Source organism: Centropristis striata, chromosome 13 (assembly GCF_030273125.1).
Source record: "Centropristis striata isolate RG_2023a ecotype Rhode Island chromosome 13, C.striata_1.0, whole genome shotgun sequence".
Taxonomy (NCBI): domain Eukaryota; kingdom Metazoa; phylum Chordata; class Actinopteri; order Perciformes; family Serranidae; genus Centropristis; species Centropristis striata.
Window position 1 is genome coordinate 37,859,980 of NC_081529.1, and position 27,029 is coordinate 37,887,008.

Below are 27,029 nucleotides of genomic sequence, written 5' to 3' on the forward strand. Positions count from 1 at the left end.
TTCATCACTGCTGGCAGCTTTACTTTATCTCTTTTGTACATTTTTTTGTCTTTTTTGGTCATTTTGTGACCAAAAAAAGACACAAAAAAGACATAAAAAAGAAAAAAAAGACCAAAAAAAGACACAAAAAAGATACAAAAAAGACACAAAAAGACGTACAATGACCAAAAAAGAAACAAAAGACGTAAATTGACCAAAAAGAAATAAAAAGACAAAAAAAAAAACACCACAAAGCTGTAAAATCACCAAAAAAGACACAAAACGTTTTTTTTTTATCTTGGTAAGAACCAAATAATCATCAGGTCACTCTGCTCGGGCCAGTTCATCACTGCTGGCAGCTTTACTTTATCTGGTTTGAAGAGTTAATTTATTATTTTAAGTGTTCATCATGCTTATTTCTAGATTTAATAATCTTAATTTAATAAATCTGTCCATGCAACAAGATTATTTCCCTCAGATTTACTGTTTGATCTGTTTTTAGACTAAACACCTTTTTATCAGTTTGCAGGTAGATCATATCAATGTTTGTCCGTTCTGTCTGTAGTATGATGGTTTCAGAAAGGACAAACATTATATGATCTACCTGTAAACTAGCCACAAGCTACAGAAGCCTGAACCTCCTCAACAGGAGGTGCAGCATCAGCAGAACGACTCCTTCCATCTCTCTCCTCGTCATCTGACGATCTTCATCATTTCTTCTCTTCTTCTGAAGCCTTTGGCCTCTCTGTCCTTCATCCATCCATCCTCCTCTTTGTGTCAGTAGTAGCCCACCCCGAGGATCTTCTTCATGTGTTCGTAGACCACGTATGAGATGCTGACGGCTGGGATGACTTTCAGGAAGTTGGGGGTGATTCCTCGGTACAGACCCAGGACTCCTTCATGGGAGATGATGTATTTAAACTGGCCCAGCATGGTCAGCTTGGGCTGGCCCTCAGTCACAGCTGACAACACAGGAACCATTGGGTTAGTGCTGGATCACTGGTAGGATCCTTCCTTGGTAGGATCCTTCCTTTGTGGGATCCTCCCTTGGTAGGATCCTCCCTTTGTGGGATCCTCCCTTGGTAGAATCCTTCCTTGGTAGGATCCTTCCTTGGTAGGATCCTCCCTTGGTAGGATCCTTCCTTGGTAGGATCCTCCCTTTGTGGGATCCTCCCTTGGTAGGATCCTCCCTTTGTGGGATCCTCCCTTGGTAGAATCCTTCCTTGGTAGGATCCTTCCTTGGTAGGATCCTTCCTTGGTAGGATCCTTCCTTGGTAGGATCCTCCCTTTGTGGGATCCTCCCTTGGTAGGATCCTTCCTTGGTAGGATCCTCCCTTTGTGGGATCCTCCCTTGGTAGGATCCTTCCTTGGTAGGATCCTCCCTTGGTAGGATCCTTCCTTGGTAGGATCCTTCCTTGGTGGGATCCTTCCTTGGTAGGATCCTTCCTTTGTGGGATCCTCCCTTGGTAGGATCCTTCCTTTGTGGGATCCTCCCTTGGTAGGATCCTTCCTTGGTAGGATTCTTCCTTTGTGGGATCCTTCCTTGGTAGGATCCTTCCTTGGTGGGATCCTCCCTTGGTGGGATCCTTCCTTGGTGGGATCCTACCAAGGGAGGATCCTTCCTTGGTAGGATTCTTCCTTTGTGGGATCCTTCCTTGGTAGGATCCTTCCTTGGTAGGATCCTCCCTTTGTGGGATCCTCCCTTGGTAGGATCCTTCCTTGGTAGGATCCTCCCTTGGTAGGATCCTTCCTTGGTAGGATCCTTCCTTGGTGGGATCCTTCCTTGGTAGGATCCTTCCTTTGTGGGATCCTCCCTTGGTAGGATCCTTCCTTTGTGGGATCCTCCCTTGGTAGGATCCTTCCTTGGTAGGATTCTTCCTTTGTGGGATCCTTCCTTGGTAGGATCCTTCCTTGGTGGGATCCTCCCTTGGTGGGATCCTTCCTTGGTGGGATCCTACCAAGGGAGGATCCTTCCTTGGTAGGATTCTTCCTTTGTGGGATCCTTCCTTGGTAGGATCCTTCCTTGGTAGGATCCTCCCTTGGTAGGATCCTTCCTTGGTGGGATCCTTCCTTGGTAGGATCCTTCCTTGGTAGGATCCTTCCTTGGTAGGATCCTTCCTTGGTGGGATCCTTCCTTGGTAGGATCCTTCCTTTGTGGGATCCTCCCTTGGTAGGATCCTTACTTGGTAGGATCCTTCCTTTGTGGGATCCTCCCTTGGTAGGATTCTTCCTTGGTGGGATCCTCCCTTGGTGGGATCCTTCCTTGGTAGGATCCTTCCTTGGTGGGATCCTTCCTTGGTGGGATCCTACCAAGGGAGGATCCTTCCTTGGTAGGATCCTACCAAGGAAGGATCCTACCAAGGAAGGATCCTCCCTTGGTGGCATGTATGACAAACAACGCATGTACGCATGCTCTACAGCAGGGGTCTCAAACTCTAATGACCTGGGGGCCACTGGAGGCAGTATCAACATGACCAAAAAAAGACACAAAATTACAAAATAGACAAAATGACAGAAAATAAACTAAATTGCTTAAAAAAGAAACAAAATGACCAAAAAAAGACAGAATTACAAAAAAGCACAAAATGACAAAGAAAGACACAAAATTACAAAAAAGAGACAAAATTATTATTTTTTTAAAAACACAAAATTACAAAAAAAAGTAATTAAAGGGACCTTCCACACACAACACGGTAAAGTGCCATTCATATAAAACTCACATTAAACTTTCATATCAAGGTGGGGGCCACCAAATATCGTCACGAGGGCCACAATTGGCCCGCGGGCCGCCAGTTTGAGACCCCTGCTCTACATGCTCCGCCCCCCAACAGCCCGTTCTGGCGTACGAAACCCGAACAAAAACATCCAAGAAACCTGGCCAGTAGCCGGTCACATTAGTTATTATCAGTGTTGAACTAAAAGGATCCATGCTAACCGTCTGAAACGACACATATCGCCCCCCAGTGGTGAGGAGGAGGACACGTTCACGTCAGTTACTAGAGTTTATCAGTTGCATGTGAACCGGGACAAGGACAGAAGTCCTATTAGACGCCAATATGGATTTTTAAGTATAGCTGGATTAAACCTTGCATGTAAGCGCTCTGAGAGGACTCTGTCCTCTGGAGGATCCTGGTCTGATCCTTCAGATTCAGCCGTCTGAGGATCCCTCCTGGACTTTAGGATCCAGCCTGTATATGAACACACTGGTAGAATATCTCACCTTGTGCCTGCATCCTGGTCCTGATGAGAGCGAGGGGGTAAGAGGCCAGCTGGCCACAGGTACTGGACACGGTCCCACAGCCCAGCAGGACCAGGACTCCAGGATCGGCTGTGTTCACGCAGTACCTCTGGAGCCAGGCGTTCTTCAGGGTCTGGAGGGGGACAAAACATGGGGTAAACCAGGGGTCTCAAACTGGCGGCCCGCGGGCCAATTGTGGCCACCTTGATATGAAAGTTTAATGTGAGTTTTATATGAATTTTACATGTTAAATCTCTTCCTGTAAAGTAACTGAAGCTGTCAGATAAATGTAGTGGAGTAAAAAGTTCAATATTTGTCTCTAAATGTAGTGAAGTAGAAGTAAAACATTTTTATTTTTTTTTGTGTATTTTTTGTAATTTTGTGTCTTTTTTGGTCATTTTAATTATTTTTTTTAATTTTTGTAATTTTTTTTAAATGCTGTCTTTTTACATATTTTTTGGAACTTCTATGGCTTTTTTTAAGGTAATTTTTAAAAATCTTTTGGTTATTTTACCTCGTCTTTGGTAATTTTTGGTAAATTTTGGTTTTACTGAAGTAAAAGTACAAAAGTATCAGCATCAAACTGTACTTAAAGTATCAAAAGTAAAAGTACTTGTTATGCAGAATGGACCCACTCAGATTGTTTTAGATATTCTAAATATATGTTATTATATTATTATTATTGATGCATTTATATAAACATGAGTTATCGCTTTAAATGTCTCATGTTTTTATGTTAAATCTCGACCTGTAAAGTAACTGAAGCTGTCAGATTAATGTAGTGAAGTAAAAAGTTCAATATTTGTCTCTAAATGTAGTGAAGCAGAAGTAAAAATTTTGTATTTTTTTTTGTGTATTTTTTGTAATTTTGTGTATTTTTTGGTCATTTTAATAATTTCTTGTAATTTTTTTAAAATGTTGTCTTTTTACATATTTTTTGGAACTTCTATGGCTTTTTTAAGGTAATTTTTTAAAATATTTTGTTTTTTTTACCTCGTCTTTGGTAATTTTTGGTAAATTTTGGTTTTACTGAAGTAAAAGTACAAAAGTATCAGCATCAAAATGTACTTAAAGTATCAAAAGTAAAAGTACTCGTTATGCAGAATGGACCCACTCAGATTGTTTTAGATATTCTAAATATATGTTATTATATTATTATTATTGATGCATTCATATAAACATGAGTTATCGCTTTAAATGTCTCATGTTTTTATGTTAAATCTGGACCTGTAAAGTAACTGAAGCTGTCAGATTAATGTAGTGAAGTAGAAGTAGAAAGTTACATTAAATGGAAATACTCAAGTAAAGTAAGAGAACCTCATAATTGTACTTAAGTCCAGTACTTGAGTAAATGTACTTAGTTACATTCCACCACTGCTTGGTATTTTTTCAACAAACCAGAAGACTTTTGATAGTTCTTGTTCTAGTTTCCCCAACAGCTCATTGCTAGTGTAAAAGCAGACTGGCCTCGTAGACGGCCAGGTCGATGCCGGCGTAGGGGATGATGCCCAGCGTGTTGGGCAGGTAGCCTCGGTAGAAAGCTCTCACTCCCTCCGTCATCACGATCTGTCTGGCACAATCTGCCATACCGGAGTACTGTCCCGTCTTCCTTAATGTCAGACGAGTCTTCAGCACCTGGACAACAGACAGGAACTAGAGATTATTAATGACATCATGAGGACATTCTCCATCTATTAATGTTCTGCTTCTCATCCCCATGTTTGCTCTTCATCTGAGGTGGAAAATAGAAAGTCATTGACTTCAGATCAGACATAGATCTCACCATTGTGGGACAGATTGTCTACACCAATAAATGTTCACTTCCCAAACAGAAGGTTTCTATAAGCCACAAGGAGCCACTGGTCAAAGGGAGACAGCACAGTGCAGTTCAAGCCCTTTACAAGTCAGAACTAGCCTGGTGTACCCAGACTGCCTTGTGCGCTCAAATTTAATTTCGAACCTCCATCCAGTCTGGAAACCAGGGAGGTTTCTTAGCCCTGTTTTAGGATCCAATCACAGAGCGGGGAGGGACGGTGAGACGATGACGCGTACTACTGGACAGACGGAAGCTTGTAGTTTTCTTACGGATCCAACATGGCTGCTGCAGACGCGAAACTCTCTTTAGCTGTAGATGGTGTTTTAAATAGTTTAGAGCCAAAGTTGAAAGGCGAAAGGTCTCTGGGGGCTCCGCTGTCCCCCGGCTCGGAGCCAGATCACCGGCGGTGATCTGGCTCCGAAATTAAAACTAAAACTAATGAAAAATCCAGAACTAGTACTTTGATACTTGTGTAAATTTCTACCTAGCGTCTGTGTTTGGAGACAGAACAGGTGAACAGAGTTAGCTGGCTAGTTGAGAGCCAGCCTGCTGCCTTCTTACTGAGGACACCTGAACTTCAGGTGAGCTGATTAATAAGTTGCTATAAGTCATCTTTGTTCTGACTTAGCCTGGCTAACACCAGACTATTCTCAAATGAGGTCTAGTCTGGCAACGAGCAATGGATTTCTCCGTAGAGGAGGTGTGGTTTACGATCCTCCAGAGCCGTTTATTGGGCGCTTAGAATGTCTATCAATGTCTAGAATGTCTTCGGAGCCAGATCACCGGCGGTGATCTGGCTCCGAGCCGGGGGACAGCGGAGCCCCCAGAGACCCCCAGCAGCTTGTTTATTGCCCATAAAATCAGTGGATGTGTGGCTGAATGACATGAGGGGGAATAAAGCGTGAAAATAAATAATCTTGCAGAAAGCGAGAACTGGAGAAGCAAAGCAGCAGCAACACTCTCTCACAGACACACACACAACAAACATCCATCTCTGTTGCTCTACTACGTCATCTGGTATAACTGATCTGATTGGCTAAGAGCTACCTACAGACGCTTTGATAGACATTCTAAGCGCCCAATAAACGGCTCTGGAGGATCGTAAACCACACCTCCTCTACGGAGAAATACATTGCTTGTTGCCAGACTAGACCTCATTTGAGAATAGTCTGGTGTTAGCCAGGCTAAGTCAGAACAAAGATGACTTATAGCAACTTATTAACCAGCTCACCTGAAGTTCAGGTGTCCTCAGTAAGAAGCTAACTCTCAACTAGCCAGCTAACTCTGTTCACCTGTTCTGTCTCCAAACACAGACGCTAGGTAGAAATTTACACAAGTACCAAAGTACTAGTTCTGGATTTTTCATTAGTTTTAGTTTTAATTTCGTTGTGATTTTTTCTTTTCAAATCCAGTTAGTTTTAATGAGTTTTTAGAGTGAGTTTGCTAGTTTTAATTAGTTTTTATTTTTTGTAAAACGCTTAGTTTTAGTGTTATTTTTTATTAGTTATATTTTTTTTTGTAATGGGGTATTTGTTGGGTCCAGATTCAATAAGGTCACAATAAATGTTTCCTTTATTTCCTTTGTCTGATCCATCTCAGCCCCAATAAGGTTATTAAGTCATAAAACCAGATAGATGAAATAGATTTCATATCAACCAAAAAGGTTTACGGATGAAAAAAGTTGACAAAGACAAAAACGAAGGACATTTTCACTATAATTTTAGTTAGTTTTAGTTAGTTTTGGAACCACAAAATACAGTTTTGTTAGTTTTCATTAACTATAATAACCTTGACCCTAACCCTCGAGAAAATAAATATCATATCAATCTTATGTCATAATCTTATTTCTTTCTTTTTATCTTCTGTACAGCACTTTGTGATTTGATCTGTGAAAAGTGCTATATCAATAAACTTTAATACTTACTAAATGAACAATGAAAATGAGAACTGGTCTGTCTCCCATGGTGCTGAGTTGTGTGACATTGCTCTTGATAAAGAAGCCCGTCTGCCTCACAACTTGATTTGCATTGATTTAAAACTTGTTAATCTGCACTAACAGTGGCAAGAAACTCACAAATGATGTTCCTGTGAAGCTTCCAGAGAGTTCAGACTGACCTCCATGGGGTAGATGATGGTCTGGGCTGTAGCTCCTGCCAGAGAACCAGCGATGAACCTCTCTTGGACCCGCAGACCGCCTCCCTCTTTACTCCCTCGGATCAGCCACTTGATCTGGAGGAACAACAGGCCCAGGAGGAGGGTCAGGCATGAGTCATGAAGAAGAAGTTGGAGGACCAGAAGAGTGATGCAGCAGGACAGACGGTAGTGATAAAGGTATAGTCACACAGGATTTGAACACCCTGACGTGAGATATATTCACTATCGGAGACAGAATAACCGTCAGTAACCTAAATAACAATCATTTATATTGATGTAAAAGAAGCAACCACTAATCTATCTGCTAACAATAACCTGGTACTATTCAAAGAGCTTTCTGGTGGTTGTGGCCAGTGGGTGTTTAGGGGGAGATAGCAGGTCAAGGATAAATGCCTCATAGAAGAGGTTGACATCATCTGGTGGTGGTGAACCTGAAGATTAATCTAAGATGAAGCTCAGCACTGTGTGTTGAGTTGTTCTGGTCAAAAACACCTAATAAGAATGACTTAATGGAACAATTATTTATTTATTGAAGCTTATTATGGTGAATAAAGGGTTAATAACATTAGTTTATGGTTTCTAAAGTCCAGGTTCAACTGGCTCCCACAAGTTGATGCAGCAGTTTTTGGGTTGATACCATTTGTTGCACACATTTGGTGCTGAATAATGTAATTTCATTCATATGTAGAATGGATAAAATGGTGATAAAAACCCTCCAGAATATCACATCAACATAAAAAGACCTTTGGAACAACAGAGAAGAATCCATGCTGAGATTTGGCTTCAAAAACTTTGGTCATTTAGGAGATTTCTGTATTTTCAGCGATTGGATGAGGAGCACTTCTGTTCCACAAACTGCTGAGAAGAAACCCTCTTATTGTGGTCCTGGAGGTCCCAGCAGCTCATTTTATACTCTGAGCTCCAGATAGCCGATATTCACATACAGTAGGCGGCACTACATGAGAAACATGTTGTTTTTGCATTAAACTGCATGTTATCAGCATAAAGTAAACATGTATGTAAAGAGGACAGCCTGTTTCATTCAGACAGCATGATGTCAGAGGTCACATGACCGCTTTAAACATCGCCACAATAGCCTAACTTTGCAGCGTTTCTTCAACAACTTCCCGACATGCTTGGGCTCTACAGATTCCTTAGAGCTCCTAGTTTCATATGACATCATTATATTTAGTACACTCTATTGTGTACTATACAATCTCCTGAACAGTAACAATATTAATCCAATCAGACAGATTTCCACTGACTAACTGGAGGCACTGACCTGTTCATAGGCCATAAACTTGATGGCAGATTCAGGAGCGATCTTGAGGACGTTGATGCCGTTTCCCCTCCAGAGAGAGACGAGGCCTCCTTCATGGATCATCCCCCTCAACCCAGACCACAGGTTCATCCCCCGAGACGAGGAGCCATGGACCTGCACACACACACAACACATTACAACCAGTTGCAGGGACTCCAGAAAAATGGGGAAACAGAATAGATTTTAAGATTCTGTTACTGGTTTATGAATCTCTTCATGGTCTTAGTCCAGCCTGTTTATCTGGTTTACTTTATCCTGTAAACCCTGGGGGACCCTCAGGTCTTCTGGAGGACCCTCAGGTCTCCTGGAGGACCCTCAGGTCTTCTGGAGGACCCACAGGTCTCCTGGAGGACCCTCAGGTCTTCTGGAGGACCCTCAGGTCTCCTGGAGGACCCTCAGGTCTTCTGGGGGACCCTCAGGTCTTCTGGGGGACCCTCAGGTCTTCTGGAGGACCCTCAGGTCTCCTGGAGGACCCTCAGGTCTTCTGGGGGACCCTCAGGTCTCCTGGAGGACCCTCAGGTCTCCTGGAGGACCCTCAGGTCTTCTGGAGGACCCTCAGGTCTCCTGGAGGACCCTCAGGTCTTCTGGGGGACCCTCAGGGGGACCTGAGGCCCTCAGAGACGCTCAGGTCTTTGAGAGCAGACTGAAGACTTTTCTTTTTAATTTGGCTTTTACTGGAACCATTTTTAAAATATTTCTCTGCTCATGCATCTTAGTGTTACAACATCTTCTCTTTTAGTTATTTGCTACTACTTTTTAATTATTTATTTATTATTTTCATTTTTTTATCGAGCTTTTTTACTTTTTATTGTTATTATTATTTACTTTAGTTTTTTATTTGTATTTTGTTTTATCTTACCTTACTTTATTTGTATCTATTTCATCTAATTCATTTCTAAGCTGCCAATAGTTTAAACAAGACAAAACAGGGAATTCAAAACTAGACACAAGAAATAAAACACAACAAAGAAAGAGCAATGCGGTTCCAGAAAATAATAAAATCATATTTTTAAATATTTTGTCGATAGAAAGTTGAATCAGTGTGCTGACATTTATTTATATCTCCAACAGGAAGAACAGCATTGTAATTCATTTGGATCTCATTCCCACCTGATGAATGTCACTCTCTGTTTGCTCTTTACCTCCTGAGAAAAAATTATTATAATTATCTTTTATCTGTTAAATGCTGCTGTTTCTTCACCAGCTCATCTGTTTACTGTCTGTGGCTGTTTGCTGTTTGTTTATATATATATATATATATATATATATATATATATATATATATATATATATATATATATATATATATATATATATACAGTGAGTCTAAACCAGATATCCGTGTTTTAATCTTTAATCATCAACAAATTAATAATAATAAATCAGCTCACTGACTATTTCACTGACTCCTGAATCTGAACATAATAAAGCAGTAGGAGGTTTCAGAGTGCTGCTGATTAATGTCCGTCATCATCTGTTACCTTCATGCTCACTGACATTTGAAGCTTTCAGCAGAGCTGCTCTGCTGCAGCCGCCCACCTCCACTGCCCACTTTGTTTCGTTTCTGTAACCAAGCATCAGTGAATGTTTGAGCAGCTTTGAGGGATAGAGCTGCTGCAAACTCCAAACATGTCCATAGGTGGACGCTTCTACAGCAGCTGGTCTCAGACATCTTGCTTATGGTTTCTCAGTCTTCCACAGAAATCAAAAACCAATATTAATCTGTAAACTTGATTTTTTTCAATATTCATTACATAGCATTCCCATCAAGAAATTATTGCTTCACTATAGCTGTTTTAAAAAATCAGGTTTTATGATCTTTTTTCTATTGAAATGAGGCCTAATTTTGTATATTTGACTAAAATTGACCAATAATAACGAAAAAAATATGAAAATTATATGTCAATGTGTTGGTCATTAGCTGCCTTAAAAGGTGAAAAAAAAAGAGTTGTTAATCATTTATTTCTTCGTGTCCTAAAACCAGTCTGATGTCATGGGGTCCTTTAGACCCCTGAGGAGGACTAACGAGGGTTAAACCGTTTTCTCCATCACTAAATCAGTGGGAGTGGAAGTAAACTGGCCGACCTGCAGGAAGACTTTGAGGCGGTCCAGAGGAGCGGTTCCTGTCCGGGACACGGCTCCCGCCATCGCTCCGGCAACCAGCTGCCTCCACACCAGACCGGACCGCCGCTCCCGCTCCGAGAACTCATCTGGGACTGTTAGAAGTTCCCCGATGTCCAACATCTACAAAACATCAGAGATTAATGGGCCAACCCATGTCTGTTTTCAGGGGGTTCAACCTAGTGGACTCTTATTGTGAACTAATACAATTTCAAATCAAATCAAATCAAATCAACTTTATTTATAGAGCCCTTTAAGACAGCGTTAGCTGATACAAAGTGCTGTACATGGCAGGACAGACCAACAATAAAAACAATAAAAACAAAGAACAAGCAAAAACAACTAAAACAAAGCGAGTCTCATGCTGGGTAAAACAAAAAACAGTAAATAAAAGTGGGTTTTAAAATGAATCTCAATTTTAAAATTAATCTTAATTTTAAAAAACCACAAAGAACAAATAAAAACAAAAAAATAAAACAGAGCAAAGGCTCATGTTGAGTTAAAAGCCAGAGAATAAAAGTGGGTTTTAAGATTCCTTTTAAAAGCGGACAGTGAGGAGGCCTGCCTGATGTGCAAAGGTAAATTGTTCCAAAGGTTGGGAGCAGCGGGAGAGAAAGCCCCTTTAAAGGAAAATACTCCAATAAACTGTTTGGCTTCATCTTCTGCGCTGCCACCCACCATATACAGTGGCAAGGAAAAGTATGTGAACCCTTTGAAATGACCTGGTTTTCTGCATTAATTTGTCATAAAATGTGATCTGATCTGCATCTAAGTCCCAACTCAACCTAATACCACACAAACAATTATAATATTTCATGTTTTTATGGAACACATCCATTAAACATTCATAGTGCTGGTGGAAAAAGTAAGTGAACCCTTGATTTGACAACTGGTCGAACCTCCTTTGGCAGCAATAACCTCAACCAAACGCTTCTGATAGCTGCTGATCAGACCTGAACAACGTTCAGAAGGAATTTTGGGCCATTCTTGCTTTTAGAACTGCTTCAGCTCAGACAAATTCGTAGGATGTCTGGTGTGAACGGCTCTCTGGAGGTCATTCCACAGCATCTCTACTGGATTGAGGTCTGGGATCCGACTGGGACACTCCAAAAGGCAGATTTACTTTTTTTGAAGCCATTCTGAAGTAGATTCAATTTGATGTTTTGGGTCATTGTCCTGCTGCATTGGCCAACTTCTCCTGATCTTCAGCTGACATTAACCCGAGGGTTTGTTTCATTATTAGGACTCCAAGGTTGCTAATTCCTGACTCCAATTAGCTCTTAATGGAGCCATTAGCAAAAGGGTTCACTTATTTTTACCACCATCACTATGAATGTTTAATGGATATACTCAATAAAGACATGAAATATTATAATTGTTTGTGTGGTTTTAGGTTAAGCATGTTGTGTTTGTCTATACTTGGGACTTAGATGCAGATCAGATCATATTTTATGACAAATAAATGCAGAAAACCCGGTCATTTCAAGGGGTTCACATACATTTTCTTGCAACTGTATCTGTTTTCAGAGGGTTTATCCTAATGGCCTTTTATTGTGAATTTACACAATTTCCTTTAAAGGAAAATGCTCCAATAAACTGTTTGGTTTCATCTTCTGCGCTGCCACCCACCATTTATACTACACCACTAAAGACCACATAACCTCCATCTAAAGACATGAAGAATGTAAATGCTGTCATTGTTTTTAACTGGAATATTACTATCAGTGTAATCTGGAGACTCACGTGGGAGTGTTTCCAATAGTGGACTATTTCCTCCATGTTGTGAAAAGGGTTGAACAGAAAGTGATCTCTCCATTCTTTCCAGTCGATGGTCATGGTGCCGTCCCTGTCCATACTGGGAGAGACACAGTTACAATCACACCATCAGCACATCAACCAAGTTCAACAGCTCAAGCAATATTTTGGATAGTGACACATTTGATCAGTCAGTCATTTAATATCAATCACCAGCAGGATATGTTGAGGAGCTTCTCATGTATCTCCACCTCATCTTCCTCACACTCAGGATGTCAATCTCTTCAATTCAATTAAGTTCTACGTTTATTTCTAATAACACAACAAACAACAATCATGTCAACTGTTTGGACTAGTGATGGGACGGAGTGTGCCGAAGCTTCAGAGCGTCCCGAGAAACCCGGGAAGTTTTTTATAAATCGCGTATCGAGGCTGGTTTCTTAAGGCGAGTGACGTCATGGATGATGTTTGAAGCCTCGCTGGTTCAGGGAACGGTCTGAGCGTTGGCGTGATATTTCACCTCTGAGACAATCACAGCCTCATGAAACTTTACAACCTCAAACTAGAGACGTGAAGCGTTCAGAGACTGTATGGGTTCCCTAAGAATGTTAGCCGCTTCTCCATCCGAAGTTTATTGTATGTGTGTTTATGTATATGTACGGACGGGTTGATGGCTAATACTTCCATCGCTTCCTTCCTGTCCTGTCCACCCCTATTGCCTGTTAAGTGTCTTTGAGTGTCTAGAATATTATTATTGTTATTATTATTATAGGTTCAGAGCAGTTTCTATAAGAGAAGTGCTCACCAGACAATCTTTTGATACGCAATCACGACCTGACCCTTTCAATGGTGTTCCTCTAGGTCTTGGTGTCTTAAAGTGATATATATATATATATATATATAATGTTTTCATTTGGTTTTCATTTAGTCATTTACAGTTTGTTACCCTGCAGAGTGATGCTACTTCTGTTTGGGGTGAGTTCAGAGAGGTTAAAGTCCTTCTGAGACATCGTCTGAAATAAACCCCCATTATAAACCTGTAAAAACAGAATGTAAATGCGGAAATAAACAAAGCCAAGTGGAAGCGAGCACAAACAGAGTACATTTGATTCTAATCTGCTCTGGTGTTCCCACCAAACTAATGTGTAGAGAAACGGTCAGAAGGAGCTCCTGCTGAGGCTCCAGGTCATCAACAATGATGACCGGTTCGCTGCTACCAGACACCTTGATGCTGCTACCACCATCTGCTTTGACCACAATCTGCCATTCAGAGCAATGTGTTGATAATTCCGCAATGACAAATTAGCTTTAGCTCAGTGGTAGCCCACAGAGAGAAACTGAACTGATCGAACTGCACCAGGGTCCGTTTGGAAACAGTAACAAGACTGAACCGCACCAGAGTTGGATTAAAACGGACTAAAGTTTGGGTTGGGTTTGGCTCTAACTTTCCTTCTTGTCTCTCAGAAACAGTGTACCTCTGCAGGATCCTGGAGGCCTGCTCCATGGTCACCTTCACACCAAGCTTGTGCAGCGAGTGCTGGATCTCCCCAACATCAATTCGACCTTTGAAACAGAACAGAAATATTAACACCTTGGTAAACAGCATCCTGTGTTCAGTGGAAACTAAGTAGCAGAAAGTAACACAGAACATGTGTGTCTGCAGGAAGGTTATGGTAGTTTTGGATTTTTCATCAGTTTTAGTTTTAATTTCGTTGTCAATTTTTGTTTTCAAATTCAGGTAGTTTTAATGAGTTTCTAGAGTGAGTTTGCTAGTTTTAATTAGTTATTAATTAGGTCACAATAAATGTTTCCTTTATTTCCTTTGTCTGATCCATCTCAGCCAAAAATAAGTTTATTAAGTCATAAAACCAGATAGATTAAATAGATTTCATATCAACCAAAAAGGTTTACGGATGAAAAAAGTTGACAAAGACGAAAACGAAGGACATTTTCACTATAATTTTAGTTAGTTTTAGTTAGTTTTGGAACCACAAAATACAGTTTCAGTTATCTTTTTTTTAAAACTGTCGTTAGTTGTCTCGTTGTTAGTTTTTGTTAACTATAAAAAGCTTGGTCTGTGTGTTGTACCGTCATTATTGCGGTCCAGACTGTGGAACATCTGCCACAGCCTCTTCTCATGAGCCCACAGGTACTGGGAGAACTCCTGGAAGTCCAGAAGACCGTCATGGTTGATATCACTCTCCAGGACGATCTGTGGAGCAGAGACACGCTCACTGGTCCACTGATACAGACTGGAGGGAGCAGGTAGGCTGGACAGGTGGACAGGTGTACAGGTGGACAGGTGTACAGGTGGACAAGTGTACAGGTGGACAAGTGGACAGGTGGACAGGTGGACAAGTGTACAGGTGTACAGGTGGACAAGTGGACAGATGGACAGGTGGACAGGTGTACAGGTGTACAGGTGGACAAGTGTACAGGTGGACAGGTGGACAAGTGGACAGGTGTACAGGTGGACAGGTGTACAGGTGTACAAGTGTACAGGTGGACAAGTGGACAGGTGGACAGGTGGACAAGTGGACAAATGGACAGGTGGACAGGTGGACAGGTGTACAGGTGGACAGGTGGACAAGTGTACAGGTGGACAGGTGGACAAGTGGACAGGTGGACAAGTGGACAGGTGGACAGGTGGACAGGTGTACAGGTGGACAGGTGGACAGGTGGACAAGTGTACAGGTGGACAGGTGGACAAGTGGACAGGTGGACAGGTGGACAAGTGGACGGGTAGACGGGTGGACGGGTGGACGGGTGGACAGGTGGACAAGTGGACAGGTGGACAGGTGGACAGGTGGCGGGTGGACAAGTGGACAGGTGTACAGGTGGACAGGTGGACAAGTGGACAGGTGGACAGGTGTACAGGTGGACAGGTGGACAAGTGGACAGGTGGACAGGTGGACAGGTGTACAGGTGGACAGGTGAACAGGTGTACAGGTGGACAGGTGGACAGGTGGACAGGTGGACAAGTGTACAGGTGGACAGGTGGACAGGTGGACAAGTGGACAGTGTACAGGTGGACAGGTGGACAGGTGGACAGATGGACAAGTGGACAGGTGGACAGGTGGACAGGTGAACAGGTGGACAGGTGGACAGGTGGACAAGTGGACAGGTGGACGGGTGGACGGGTGGACAGGTGGACAAGTGGACAGGTGGACAGGTGGACAGGTGGCGGGTGGACAGGTGGACAAGTGGACAGGTGGACAAGTGGACAGGTGGACAAGTGGACAGGTGGACAGGTGGACAAGTGGACAGGTGGACAGGTGGAAAAGTGTACAGGTGGACAGGTGGACAGGTGTACAGGTGGACAGGTGAACAGGTGTACAGGTGGACAGGTGGACAGATGGACAGGTGTAAAGGTGGACAGGTGGACAGGTGGACAAGTGGACAGGTGTACAGGTGGACAGGTGGACAGGTGGACAGGTGGACAGATGGACAAGTGGACAGGTGGACAGGTGGACAGGTGAACAGGTGGACAGGTGGACAGGTGAACAGGTGGACAGGTGGACAGGTGGACAGGTGGACAGGTGGACAAGTGGACAGGTGTACAAGTGGACAGGTGTACAGGTGTACAGGTGGACAGGTGGACAGGTGGACAAGTGGACAGGTGGAAAGGTGGACAGGTGGACAGGTGTACAGGTGGACAGGTGGACAGGTGGACAAGTGTACAGGTGTACAGGTAGACAGGTGGACAGGTGGACAGGTAGACAGGTGGACAGGTGTACAGGTGGACAGGTGTACAGGTAGACAGGTGGACAGGTGTACAGGTGGACAGGTGTACAGGTGGACAGGTGGACAAGTGTACAGGTGTACAGGTAGACAGGTGGACAGGTGGACAAGTGGACAAGTGTACAGGTGTACAGGTAGACAGGTGGACAGGTGGACAGGTAGACAGGTGGACAGGTGTACAGGTGTACAGGTGGACAGGTGGACAGGTGAACAGGTGTACAGGTGTGCAGGTGTACAGGTGAAGGTGTGTTGGTGATGTAGACGGTACAGATGTGACAGGGGTCAAAGGTTAATAGAGAATGCAACAGAAACACGAGTGAGAATAGAAAAGGACAGAACGGGCACTGTTCTCCTGGTGGAAGCTGAGAAGGAAACCAGATCTTACCTGCTGCAAACATAATTTATCCTCTCTTGATAAGGAGAGAGAGAGAGAGAGAGAGAGAGAGAGAGAGACAGAGAGGGAGAGAGAGAGAGAGAGAGAATACAGAGACTAGTTCTTGTGCTCAGAAGGGAGAAAAACACTTGATTGAAGTCTAGTTCCAGTGTAGAATATTTAACTAGCATAACTCACAAACACTAAAAAGGTATCAAATGGATGACAAGTCTGCTGTGACTTCTCTAAGGGTTTCACCAAACGGGTTTCAAATTATTCAGCAAAAACACGACTAAAAATCCCCCCAATGTAACCCTATGGAGAGGCTAGAGTGATGACATCATCACTAGAGTGGAGAGGGAGAGAATTTTTCTGGAAGATGGTTGATCAAACTGCCCCGTTGATCTTGTCCAGGCTGGTTTGACTCTGGACCAGAGGACAGTTGCTGTTTGATTTACGGCTGCAAAACAACTTGTTGCCACACGTTGGAAACCTCCACATCCACTCTGTTTTGGAGCGTGGGTTTAAACATATTTAGATATTGTTTACTTGGAGTTGTTGACAGCTAGAGTCAACAGAGCAAAAGAGGCTCCTAAGCAACCTGGTCTCACAGGAATCCGTGGAATAGCCACGGAATCACTCAAATTTCCGTGAAACTGACACGGATTTGGCTACAATGCAAGTTAATGCCAGTCATATCCCGTGGCTATTCCAACATACAAAGTGATTATGTACATTCACTGAGTGAAGATTTAGAAAATAAAACATATATTTCTCGCTAGAAATGTGATCAAAATCCATTTTTATGCAGAAACTAAGTCAAAATATTGATTTTTTTCACTAAAAATGAGAGAACTGTCCGCCATGTTTTTTGTTTCCTGTGGGACCAGGTTCCTCCTCAGGGCGTTTTCACACCTGAAGGTCTGAACCAAGGTCTGTGTTCTGTTCCATTGTCTACATTTGGTCCTGTTGGTTTTGGTTTCACGCTGCAAAAGGAATAACGACTTTACAAGACAATTCTACTGGACACGTCATCTCCCTGTGGACTTCCTGGTTCATTTTGTTTTGGTTACGCTGCGTTGTTAGGCCGGCCGCCATCTGACCTCAGAGTTACTTCCTGAACGTGTTTACACTAAATGAACCCAGGAGACACCTTTTACCTGTGGTGATACTGCTGCTGGTCTTTAGCTACCAGCAGCAGCAGCTTAATGAGCAACATGTGAGAGAGCTTGGTGTTCACTAGATGAACCTCCTCATCATGAGAAACTGTATCACCGAGAAAACGGCTCTAATCCTGACAGTTATGGCAAAAACCTTCCTGTCATTGCTACGAAGGTCCGAACTATAAAAAAAGTTGTTTTCACACTGTAAAAGGTTCAGACCTTGGTTGGTTTGGTCCGGACCAAGACCACCTCTTCTGGTGGACCAAACTTTGGTCCTTTGGTGCGGAGCGTGGTCCGCGGCACCTTTCACACCTGGAATTTAGGTTTGGATTAAACTGAAAAGTCCTGAAGTCCGGATTAAACCAGATAGGTGTGAAAGTGCCCTGACTCTCCTCTGTGGGTTTCAGGTCTAATGTGACTGAGACCAGGAGATCTGGATCCAGGGCTTACTTATTTAATCTATTTATTTGTCTTTTGTTGTTATTTTTCTTTAGACGGTTGCTCATATACAGTACAGGCCAAAAGTTTGGACACACCTTCTCATTCAATGTTTTTCCTTTATTTTCATGACTATTTACATTGTAAATTCATCAAAACTATTAATGAACACATGTGGAATTATGTACTTAACAAAAAAGTGTGAAATAACTGAAAACATGTCTTATATTCTAGTAAGCAAAGGGTGGTTACTTTGAGGAATCTAAAATACAAGACATGTTTTCAGTTATTTCACACTTTTTTGTTAAGTACATAATTCCACATGTGTTCATTCATAGTTTTGATGAATCTACAATGTAAATAGTCATGAAAATAAAGAAAAACGCATTGAATGAGAAGGTGTGTCCAAACTTTTGGCCTGTACTGTATATATCTGTATATCTGTATGTATGCACATGTATGGATGTGAATGTATATTGTATGCTCTATTTTTTAAGGTGAATATACCTAGGCTATCTGTATTTCTCCTTAAAATAAAATAAAATTTGATCACTAAAGACATATTTCTGTCATGCTCCCTCTCTCTTCAGCATCTCTACTCTCTAATAGAGGTGAGATAGAAGAATAAGAGGAACTGCACAATTTAACAGCGTATGACACGACCAGTCAAATAGAAAAATCACTTTTCATTCATGTTCCTCTTGCTGTGCTCTACAGTGAAGGCTGCTTCTGTATTGAAGAGCTTCTGTTTTCAGTCACATCTGTTACCAGGAAACCTACAAACGTCTCCACAGAGTTCATAATAATGACGGATTAGTATAAAAGGTGCTGTTGTGGAGCTCAGTGTGACTTCAGGTCTGTTTGCTGGGAAACACTCAGCACCTTCAACACAAGAGTCCTCCAGAGACCAAAGAACGCTTCACGCATTTATTTGAACTCATTTAGTGAGAACCAGTCAGAAAGAATGATAGACTTTGTGAATAATGACACTTCAGTGAAGTGAGTCTAGTTTGGCTGGAGCCAAAACCAGTTTTTATCCAACTAAAGTCACCAAACTGCTGTAAATACGACTGACTAGAAATAATAATACAGTAAATCTCATATTACAATAATAAAGCTATGACATACAGTAGAAACAGCTCAACATCAAGTCACTTCATGTTTCTAACTTGGAGTCATTCTTCTCTTCACAGATCTCTTCAGGTTTGAATTTGCAATGAAAAATAATAATAAGCTTTTATTCTTAGGATTGTGACATTACAATTCTGTGATACTTGTACTTTACTTGAGTATTTCCATTTTATATAACTTTATACTTCTACTCCACTACATTTATCTGACAGCTTTAGTTACTTTACAGGTCCAGATTTAACATAAAAACATGATACATTTAGAGTGATTATGCAACTTTAATCTCATAACAGAATATTAATTTACTTCAACTCTGTGTTTCATGTTGTTTTATTATGAAATATTATAGTCCACAGACACCAGACACACCCACACTCATTATGATTGCAAAGTATGAGGCTTTCCACACACACACACACACACCAAAAACCAAATAACTATCAATCAATCTATCAAAATCTCTATAAAATGTTCCAGAAGACATTTAACTGCTGTTTTAACATTCTCATTCACACACAAATACACTTTCTCTCATGTTCATATTTTTGTTTTTATATTGTTATTTTTGTTATTCTCATTATAACTTGTTGTTGATGTTATACATGTACATATACATTTTTTCTATTATCAGTTTATTATTTTTTTAGAACTAACTTAGAACTATGAAATGATCAAGTTTTAGGCGGAGGCTTTAAATGTTGTGTCTTTTTTGTTAATTTTGTATCTTTCGTGTGTCATTTTATGTCTTTTTGGTGATTTTGTGTCTTTTTTTGGTGATTTTGTGTCTTTTTTTGGTAATTTTGTGTCTTTTTTTGGTGATTTTGTGTCTTTTTTTGGTGATTTTGTGTCTTTTTTTGTGTTGTTGGTCCCTTTTTTCTAAATGCTGATAGTGAAGTCGTTACGAGGACGACGTGAGCCACAGAAGTTACATAAAAAGTGGTTTTACTTGAAGAAGTATGATTATGAAATGTTAGGTAGAGGCTTTGGACCAGCCTGCACTTTACACCACACACACACACACACACACACACACACACACACACACACACACACACAGGTCTGGACAACAGTGAAAACTTTGGAGCCATTGAACACATTTTTTAAAAGTTGAAGTAATTGAATTGTTAATAAAAGCCTATAATTCAGAAACTACTGATAGAACTGTTCCAGATATAAGTGATGTGAGGAAGAATGGCGGCAGCATGGAGGGATGAATGGATGTGTAGCAGCTTCAAAGTGGAGGGAGTTTGTCTGTTCGAGCCTAATCATAATGATTCCTGAACTCCTCCTCTCCGGGATAATAACTCTCTGTCTGCTGGACCAACTAATGCTCCCTATACACCAGAAGACTTTGAAAAGATTTGGAAAGACTCCTGCAAAACTATCAGCTCACATCTGCGTGTGAGCTGTGTTGAGAGTTTTTAGTCCCAGCCTAGTCTCAGACTGAGATTCTACAAAGACTGTGAATCTTGCAGGGTCACTATTTACAAGACTACAACTAGATTTCCTTTAGCATTTTTTACCTACCATGCAATGTTTGTGTGTGCAGTGGTTTGTGTTGAAAAAAAGCAACAAAAAGAAGAGAAGACGCCACAAAATGCCCCTCACAAAGCTGAAAAGGGGTTTCTGTTTTTCTGACATGAAAAGTTGACTATTTTACAGTAAAATAGATATAAGGAAGAATAAAGGAAAGGAAACTGTAGAAAATAATTCATGATATACATTTATGTCCTATTTAATTATTTGTTTAATTGAATAATTATACTTATCAGCTCTATCAACTTTCATTTAGTTAATCACACATTCATCATCAATTATTTATTACTTATTTATGTATTCATTTATTTATACATTTTAACTGGGTCTGCTTACTATTCTTTTTACTATGAAACAGCCCCCAAAATCCCACTTGTGGCCGTAAATATATTACATCTCTATATTTGTATTTAGGACTGAGCTTACTAACATTATTGTGATGATACTGTGATGATAAGTGGTTTTACTGCCGGTCTGAACCGCTCATTTATTGGTTGTTGATTGTGTTACGTCACTGCGACTTGAGATAATATCAAACACGTTTGATATGATCCAAACCCAAGACTAGGAACAGACTGATATGAAACAGATTACTACCTTACACTTAACGATCGGGATGACGGAGCGCTGTGACTCCAGTAAGACTCCTAGATTTACTAAAGACTTTTAGTTTTTAGTCTGGGACTGGGGAAATCGTTTGGTGTAAGCCCAGCATAAGGAAGTCAAACCACTAGCATGGTTTTGGGACTGCCTTGTCATGAAATACACAGTGCCCTATAGCAGCGGTTCTCAAACTGGGGTCCCTGGACCCCCGAGGGTCCGCGAGCCATAGCATAGCAAACTGTAGTTTAGTAATTCCCTTTATTTCACTTTTTAATATTACTTGTTTAAACTAAATGGCAGTAAATTGAATGTTCTTTGGATTTTAGTGTTGTTGATGTTCTTCCTTGTCCTCGTGACATTATGGTATTTCTCCATTAAATTTGCATGAAAATTGTTATATTTTGACAGTAAAATTGTGTGTTTTCTAAAGTTTTGTTCTATTCCTCGATTTACGGTAATTAAAAGTATCTATTGTGGTGATATGCAATTTTTTTTGTGTAATTTTACGGCCTATTTCTGATGCAATTTGACAGAGTTTTAGTAATTTCCACAAACATTAACAGGGCAGTAGCAGGTTTGTTTTACAGACGTTGTTGAAATATTCATCAGAGGGTTTGATTCCCTGTAAACTGGGACAGCTGGTCTTTATATGGTGTTAGAACCAGGACACAGTGATTAGTCACTGACCTGCAGGAGGTGATTTCTGACTGATTGTTTTATATCAGTGTGTAGAGGAAGAACACAGGCAGACCTTCTGTGTACATTTATATTATTATTATCATCATATTAGATCTGAATGTATGCTAAATGATGGATGAATTCCATTTAGCTTCTTTAGTTTCAGGGTCCTGCATTGTTCACACTGTCTCGCCAGTTTTGTAGTCAAATGTTGTTACTAAATCCAAACTACGAGGCCGAATGTTTGACTTCCTCACAGAATCCTGAGGCAGTAAAACTTCAAACAAAAATAGTTTTTTTAAAAGTCTAAGATAATAAAAAAGTGAATTATGATATAGAAAGTCCAAATTATGAGATAGGTCTAAATTATACATTTTGGGATCCAAGTTCCATCCTTCTTTTCTGTCACAACTCGGTGAGGTGGTGTCTTATTTTGTGTTCTGGTCTTGTTATTTCCTGTTTTATTTTGAAATAGTAACTCGTTACTCTGATTGTCTGATCACTGATTGTGTTCACCTGGTGCTCCCTTCCCTCCATGTGCTCCAAGCGCTAGGATTTTGTTCCATAGTTTTTCTAGATAGCCGCTTTGTTTTCTGTTTGTTTTTTTTTTAATCCTTTTGTCTCTTTTCCAGGTTAATCGGTGTGTTTTGTAGTTTTTTTAATTTTCCCCGTCAGGTTTGGTTCCTCCCTTTTGGAGCGCCTTTAGTTTGTTAGAGGTTTCTTTTCTTAGTTTTCCCTTTTTTAGATTAGATATATTTCCCCGTTTCATAGATCCGGACTTGTTAGTTTATTAGTGTAGTTAGGCTTCCTCTGTTTTTCCTCCTTTAGGAGCGATTTTTCGTTATTTGTATCTCAGCTCAGTTTCAGGAGTTTTTTCAGCTCTTTGTTTTTCACTCTGTTGAGGATTTCTCTTTCTGTTTTTGTGAATAAAGAGACTTTAAGTGCACCTGCTCTGCTTTGAGCCGGCCTGACAGTTTCTTTTCCTGCTTTGCTTGCATTTGTGCAACATTTCAGCCTTGAAACTTGGTTTAAAAGCCTGAATCAAGAGTTGAAATACTGGAGTGGAACAAGAGTTTTTCCTGCGTCCGGTGGTATGAACACTGCTGTAACACACACACCGTCCTCAGCCTCTCATGCTTTATTGAACAGCGTCTCAGCTGGAGTGGAAAACAGCAGCTTTAGTTGATAGCCATGAGAAAAGCTGGAGTAACTCTTCAACTGATACAGGAAAGAGCTTCTCTGTGCTTTACACTGTAAAAAAATAATCTGTTTAATTTACGGTAAAATACCAGCAGCTGGGGTTGCCAGAGTGAGCGTATGTAAATCTGAATATCAGCAAAATCTGTAATTTATACTGAATAATCCCATTACTTTTAGGATAATTGTGTCATCATGGTATTTCTCCATTAATTTCACATGAAAATGTTATATTGTTACAGCAAAATTGTGTGTTTTCTACAGTGTATGACAGTAGAATTTAAAGTTTTGTGCTATTCTTTGATTTACAGTAATTAAAAGTATCTGCTACGGTGATATACAATGTTTGATTTTATGACCTATTTCTGAATTGACAAGTTTTACTGTCATTTCTACAAACATTTTTTTACAGTGTAGCCAAGAAACACATGTCTGTTGTTGTGAGATAGCAGATATTGCTATCCTAAAAGTCCTTGATCACAATTTGTCTTTGATAATGATAACTGTATGTATTTGTATAATTGATAAACATTAGAAGAGGCTACTGGTTGACTGGAGGGTTGCTGATGCAGCAGAAACAGACTTTCAATCATGTATTTTATCAGCATGAAATACACAAAAATACATCCCTGACATTGTTATGAAGGCTGTCTCCACTACAGACCAACACCCAGAATGAGGGTCTCACTCTCTGAAACGCCCCTAATCTGAATACGAGCCGTCCTAGCGGCCGTGTTTCTCCCCTTAAACAGCCTGGTTGCTGATTGGATAGAACGATAAGCAGGATGTGACGTAGTACTGGACGGTGGTGAAGCAGTGTTGGCAACTTAGCAACTTTGTTGCTATATTTAGTGACTTTTCAGACCCCCTTAGAGACTATTTTTCAAAAAAAGCGACTGGAGACAAATCCAGAGACTTTTTCTGGTGTTATTGGAGACTTTTGGAGACTCGTTCTGACTCTTCTTAACGAGCCGCGGGGGCCGGAGGCTCTTCTTAACGAGCCGCGGGGGCCGGAGGCTCGTTAAGAAGAGTAAGAACGAGTCGAAGCGGCACAGTCCTCCTGCAGCAGTCTCTCCCAGCTGCAGAGCCAGAAGGGATGTTGACCCCTTAGCGTCCAGTCTGCAGATTGCTAACAGGCTAACAGTTAGCTCTGTAGCAGTACAGTGTGTATGTGCTAACAGGCTAACAGTTAGCTCTGTAGCAGTACAGTGTGTATGTGCTAACAGGCTAACAGTTAGCTCTGTAGCAGTACAGTGTGTATGTGCTAACAGGCTAACAGTTAGCTCTGTAGCAGTACAGTGTGTATGTGCTAACAGGCTAACAGTTAGCTCTGTAGCAGTACAGTGTGTATGTGCTAACAGGCTAACAGTTAGCTCTGTAGCAGTACAGTGTGTATGTGCTAACAGGCTAACAGTTAGCTCTGTAGCAGTACAGTGTGTATGTGCTAACAGGCTAACAGTTAGCTCTGTAGCAGTACAGTGTGTATGTGCTAACAGGCTAACAGTTAGCTCTGTAGCAGTACAGTGTGTATGTGCTAACAGGCTAACAGTTAGCTCTGTAGCAGTACAGTGTGTATGTGCTAACAGGCTAACAGTTAGCTCTGTAGCAGTACAGTGTGTATGTGCTAACAGGCTAACAGTAAGCTCTGTAGCAGTACAGTGTGTATGTGCTGCTGCTGCAGGAGGTGTTCACTTAGCGATCTCTGTTTGTTTACAACAAGCACCAGACACTCTGTGCACAGTTAGTGATGCTGTTAATTTAACATCATGATGTTTATGACCAGCTGCTGACATTAACTCTTTAAACCAGATAAATTATCTAACACTTCTAAATCTAAATATTTTTTTTATCTTGGTAAGAAACAAATAATTTGCAGTGTAATAATTCTTTAAATAAGTAAAAAATATCTAGAAAAACAATGATAGCTTGAAATAAATCCAAATATAATTATTTTTGAGCAATTGTGGCTTGAAAAGCCCGACTGTAGTAACATTAAAATAAGCCAGAAATACTTGAAACGAGCACGTTTTGTTTTTCCTCATTCCAGTATCTGTGGGTAGATACTGGTGGTAGAAAATACTTACAGTAAGAAATAACATTTAAACTCCATGCAACTAAAACTCTCAACTGGAGCCAATATTTTAGGTAAATTTCAATCCTAAAAACAAGTCTTTACACAATAAGATAATTAAATAAGCACATAATAATAATACTAATAATTAAAAAAGCACATAAAGCTATGGTCAGTAGGTAAATTATACTCAGAACAAGATAATTAAGATACTATTGGTTGATAGAAGAAGAGAATACTTGGTGAGCTTCATGTTCTTGCAGTGTTTTTTCACATCCAGGTGACTAAACTTCAGGAACTCTGTTGCTAGGCCTGAATACAAAGTGGAGCTCTATTTTTAACGGTTTTGTTGTGTTTGATTTGGAGCCCAGCTTCTTTGCTTGATTTTTAAAAATGTCAGAGTTGTTGTTGGACTGTCACGGCAACCAGCAACTTCACTGAATGTCAGAGTAACATCAAAGCTCTGGAATATTATTCATAAAACACAACTTTAAACACACTGATATCAGAGTTATGATCTCATGGTCACACTGCAGATCAAACCTCAACCCAAACCCTCGGGACAGTTCCGTTCTACCTTAGCGCACCTTTCAACAGTCAATTATTACCTCGAGTCAAAGTCCTGACAGGAAACTAGTGGACTAGACTGTCCAGGCAATAGTCTGGTCCCCAGATAGTCTGGTCCCCAGATAGTCTGGTCCCCAGATAGTCTGGTCCCCAGATAGTCTGGTCCCCAGATAGTCTGGTCCCCAGGGCACACAGAGCCTCTACTAGAGCCACTTTAATGATAATGAGGAGGAAGTGTTGGAGTAAACATGTCATTAAACTACATTCTGCAGCAGTCTGCTAGTAGTTCAACTGCAATTAAATATGTGCAGAGATTAAAGTAGTTAAATACATTTGTATTTGCAGAGAGAAGTACTAACTTTCACATGTACAGTAAATATCCAGAGGAGTTTTATTATGTTTCCACAGTCAAAAGTCTGTGAGAAAATACCTGAGGTCCTCTAGAATGGAACTGAAACACACAGTTTCATTTGAATTATTTCTTAATATAATGTAAAATGTTACTGTACAATCTATATCCAGGGGTATTTGTATATTTGTGTAATTAAACTACTGATATATATATATATATATGCATATGTATATATATATATATAAATGCCTTCTTCTAGGTTCTAATAGTGATGATAAACAGAGAGCATGAACTATAATGTTGTTGTCTTCTTTCAGCTTTTATATTTAGTTTTCAGTCAATAAACATTTTCAGATTGATTTTGTTATAAATGTGTTTAACAACTCTATTCAAAGATTTGTCTATTTTAGACTTAATATTAGAAAGTAATGTTATATTTTAGTCTTAATATCATTTTATCTCACTTTTTTTTACTTCATTGCTATAGATAATAATTCCCCTATGAAATAAACTCATAATATCTATTAATCTTGTCTTCACTATTGAACACAATGAAGAAATACAAGACCAGGTCTAGTTTGGTTTTATGTTTAAATGTGAATATTTACCAGTGTTGTGACTGCACTTACTCTGGTTTTCACTTGGTTTTTGTCCTTACTTTAATGTTTGTATCATTATTTCTCTGAATGAAAACATTTAAATGTGAACCTGAGTCACCAGATGAACCAGACATGAAGGAGTTCATGTGTAGAGATAACTCAGTTAGAGCTGACTGGAGCCTCCATCAGCTGCAGG

General features: G+C 40.6%; 1 protein-coding gene across 1 annotated transcript in view; it reads right to left on the reverse strand.

Moving 5' to 3' along the window:
- Positions 1-481: 481 nt before the first annotated feature.
- slc25a23b (solute carrier family 25 member 23b) overlaps positions 482-27,029 on the reverse strand; it is a 26,765-nt gene continuing 217 nt past the window's right edge. Inside the window, exons 2-10 of the mRNA XM_059348153.1 lie at positions 14,473-14,596; positions 13,860-13,947; positions 12,373-12,484; positions 10,594-10,752; positions 8,470-8,622; positions 7,149-7,262; positions 4,685-4,852; positions 3,200-3,350; positions 482-941 (exon numbers count right to left, since the gene is read on the reverse strand). Coding sequence (XP_059204136.1) covers positions 757-941; positions 3,200-3,350; positions 4,685-4,852; positions 7,149-7,262; positions 8,470-8,622; positions 10,594-10,752; positions 12,373-12,484; positions 13,860-13,947; positions 14,473-14,596 — 1,254 coding nt within the window. The 3' untranslated portion in view covers positions 482-756. The remainder of the gene's footprint in view (positions 942-3,199; positions 3,351-4,684; positions 4,853-7,148; positions 7,263-8,469; positions 8,623-10,593; positions 10,753-12,372; positions 12,485-13,859; positions 13,948-14,472; positions 14,597-27,029) is intronic.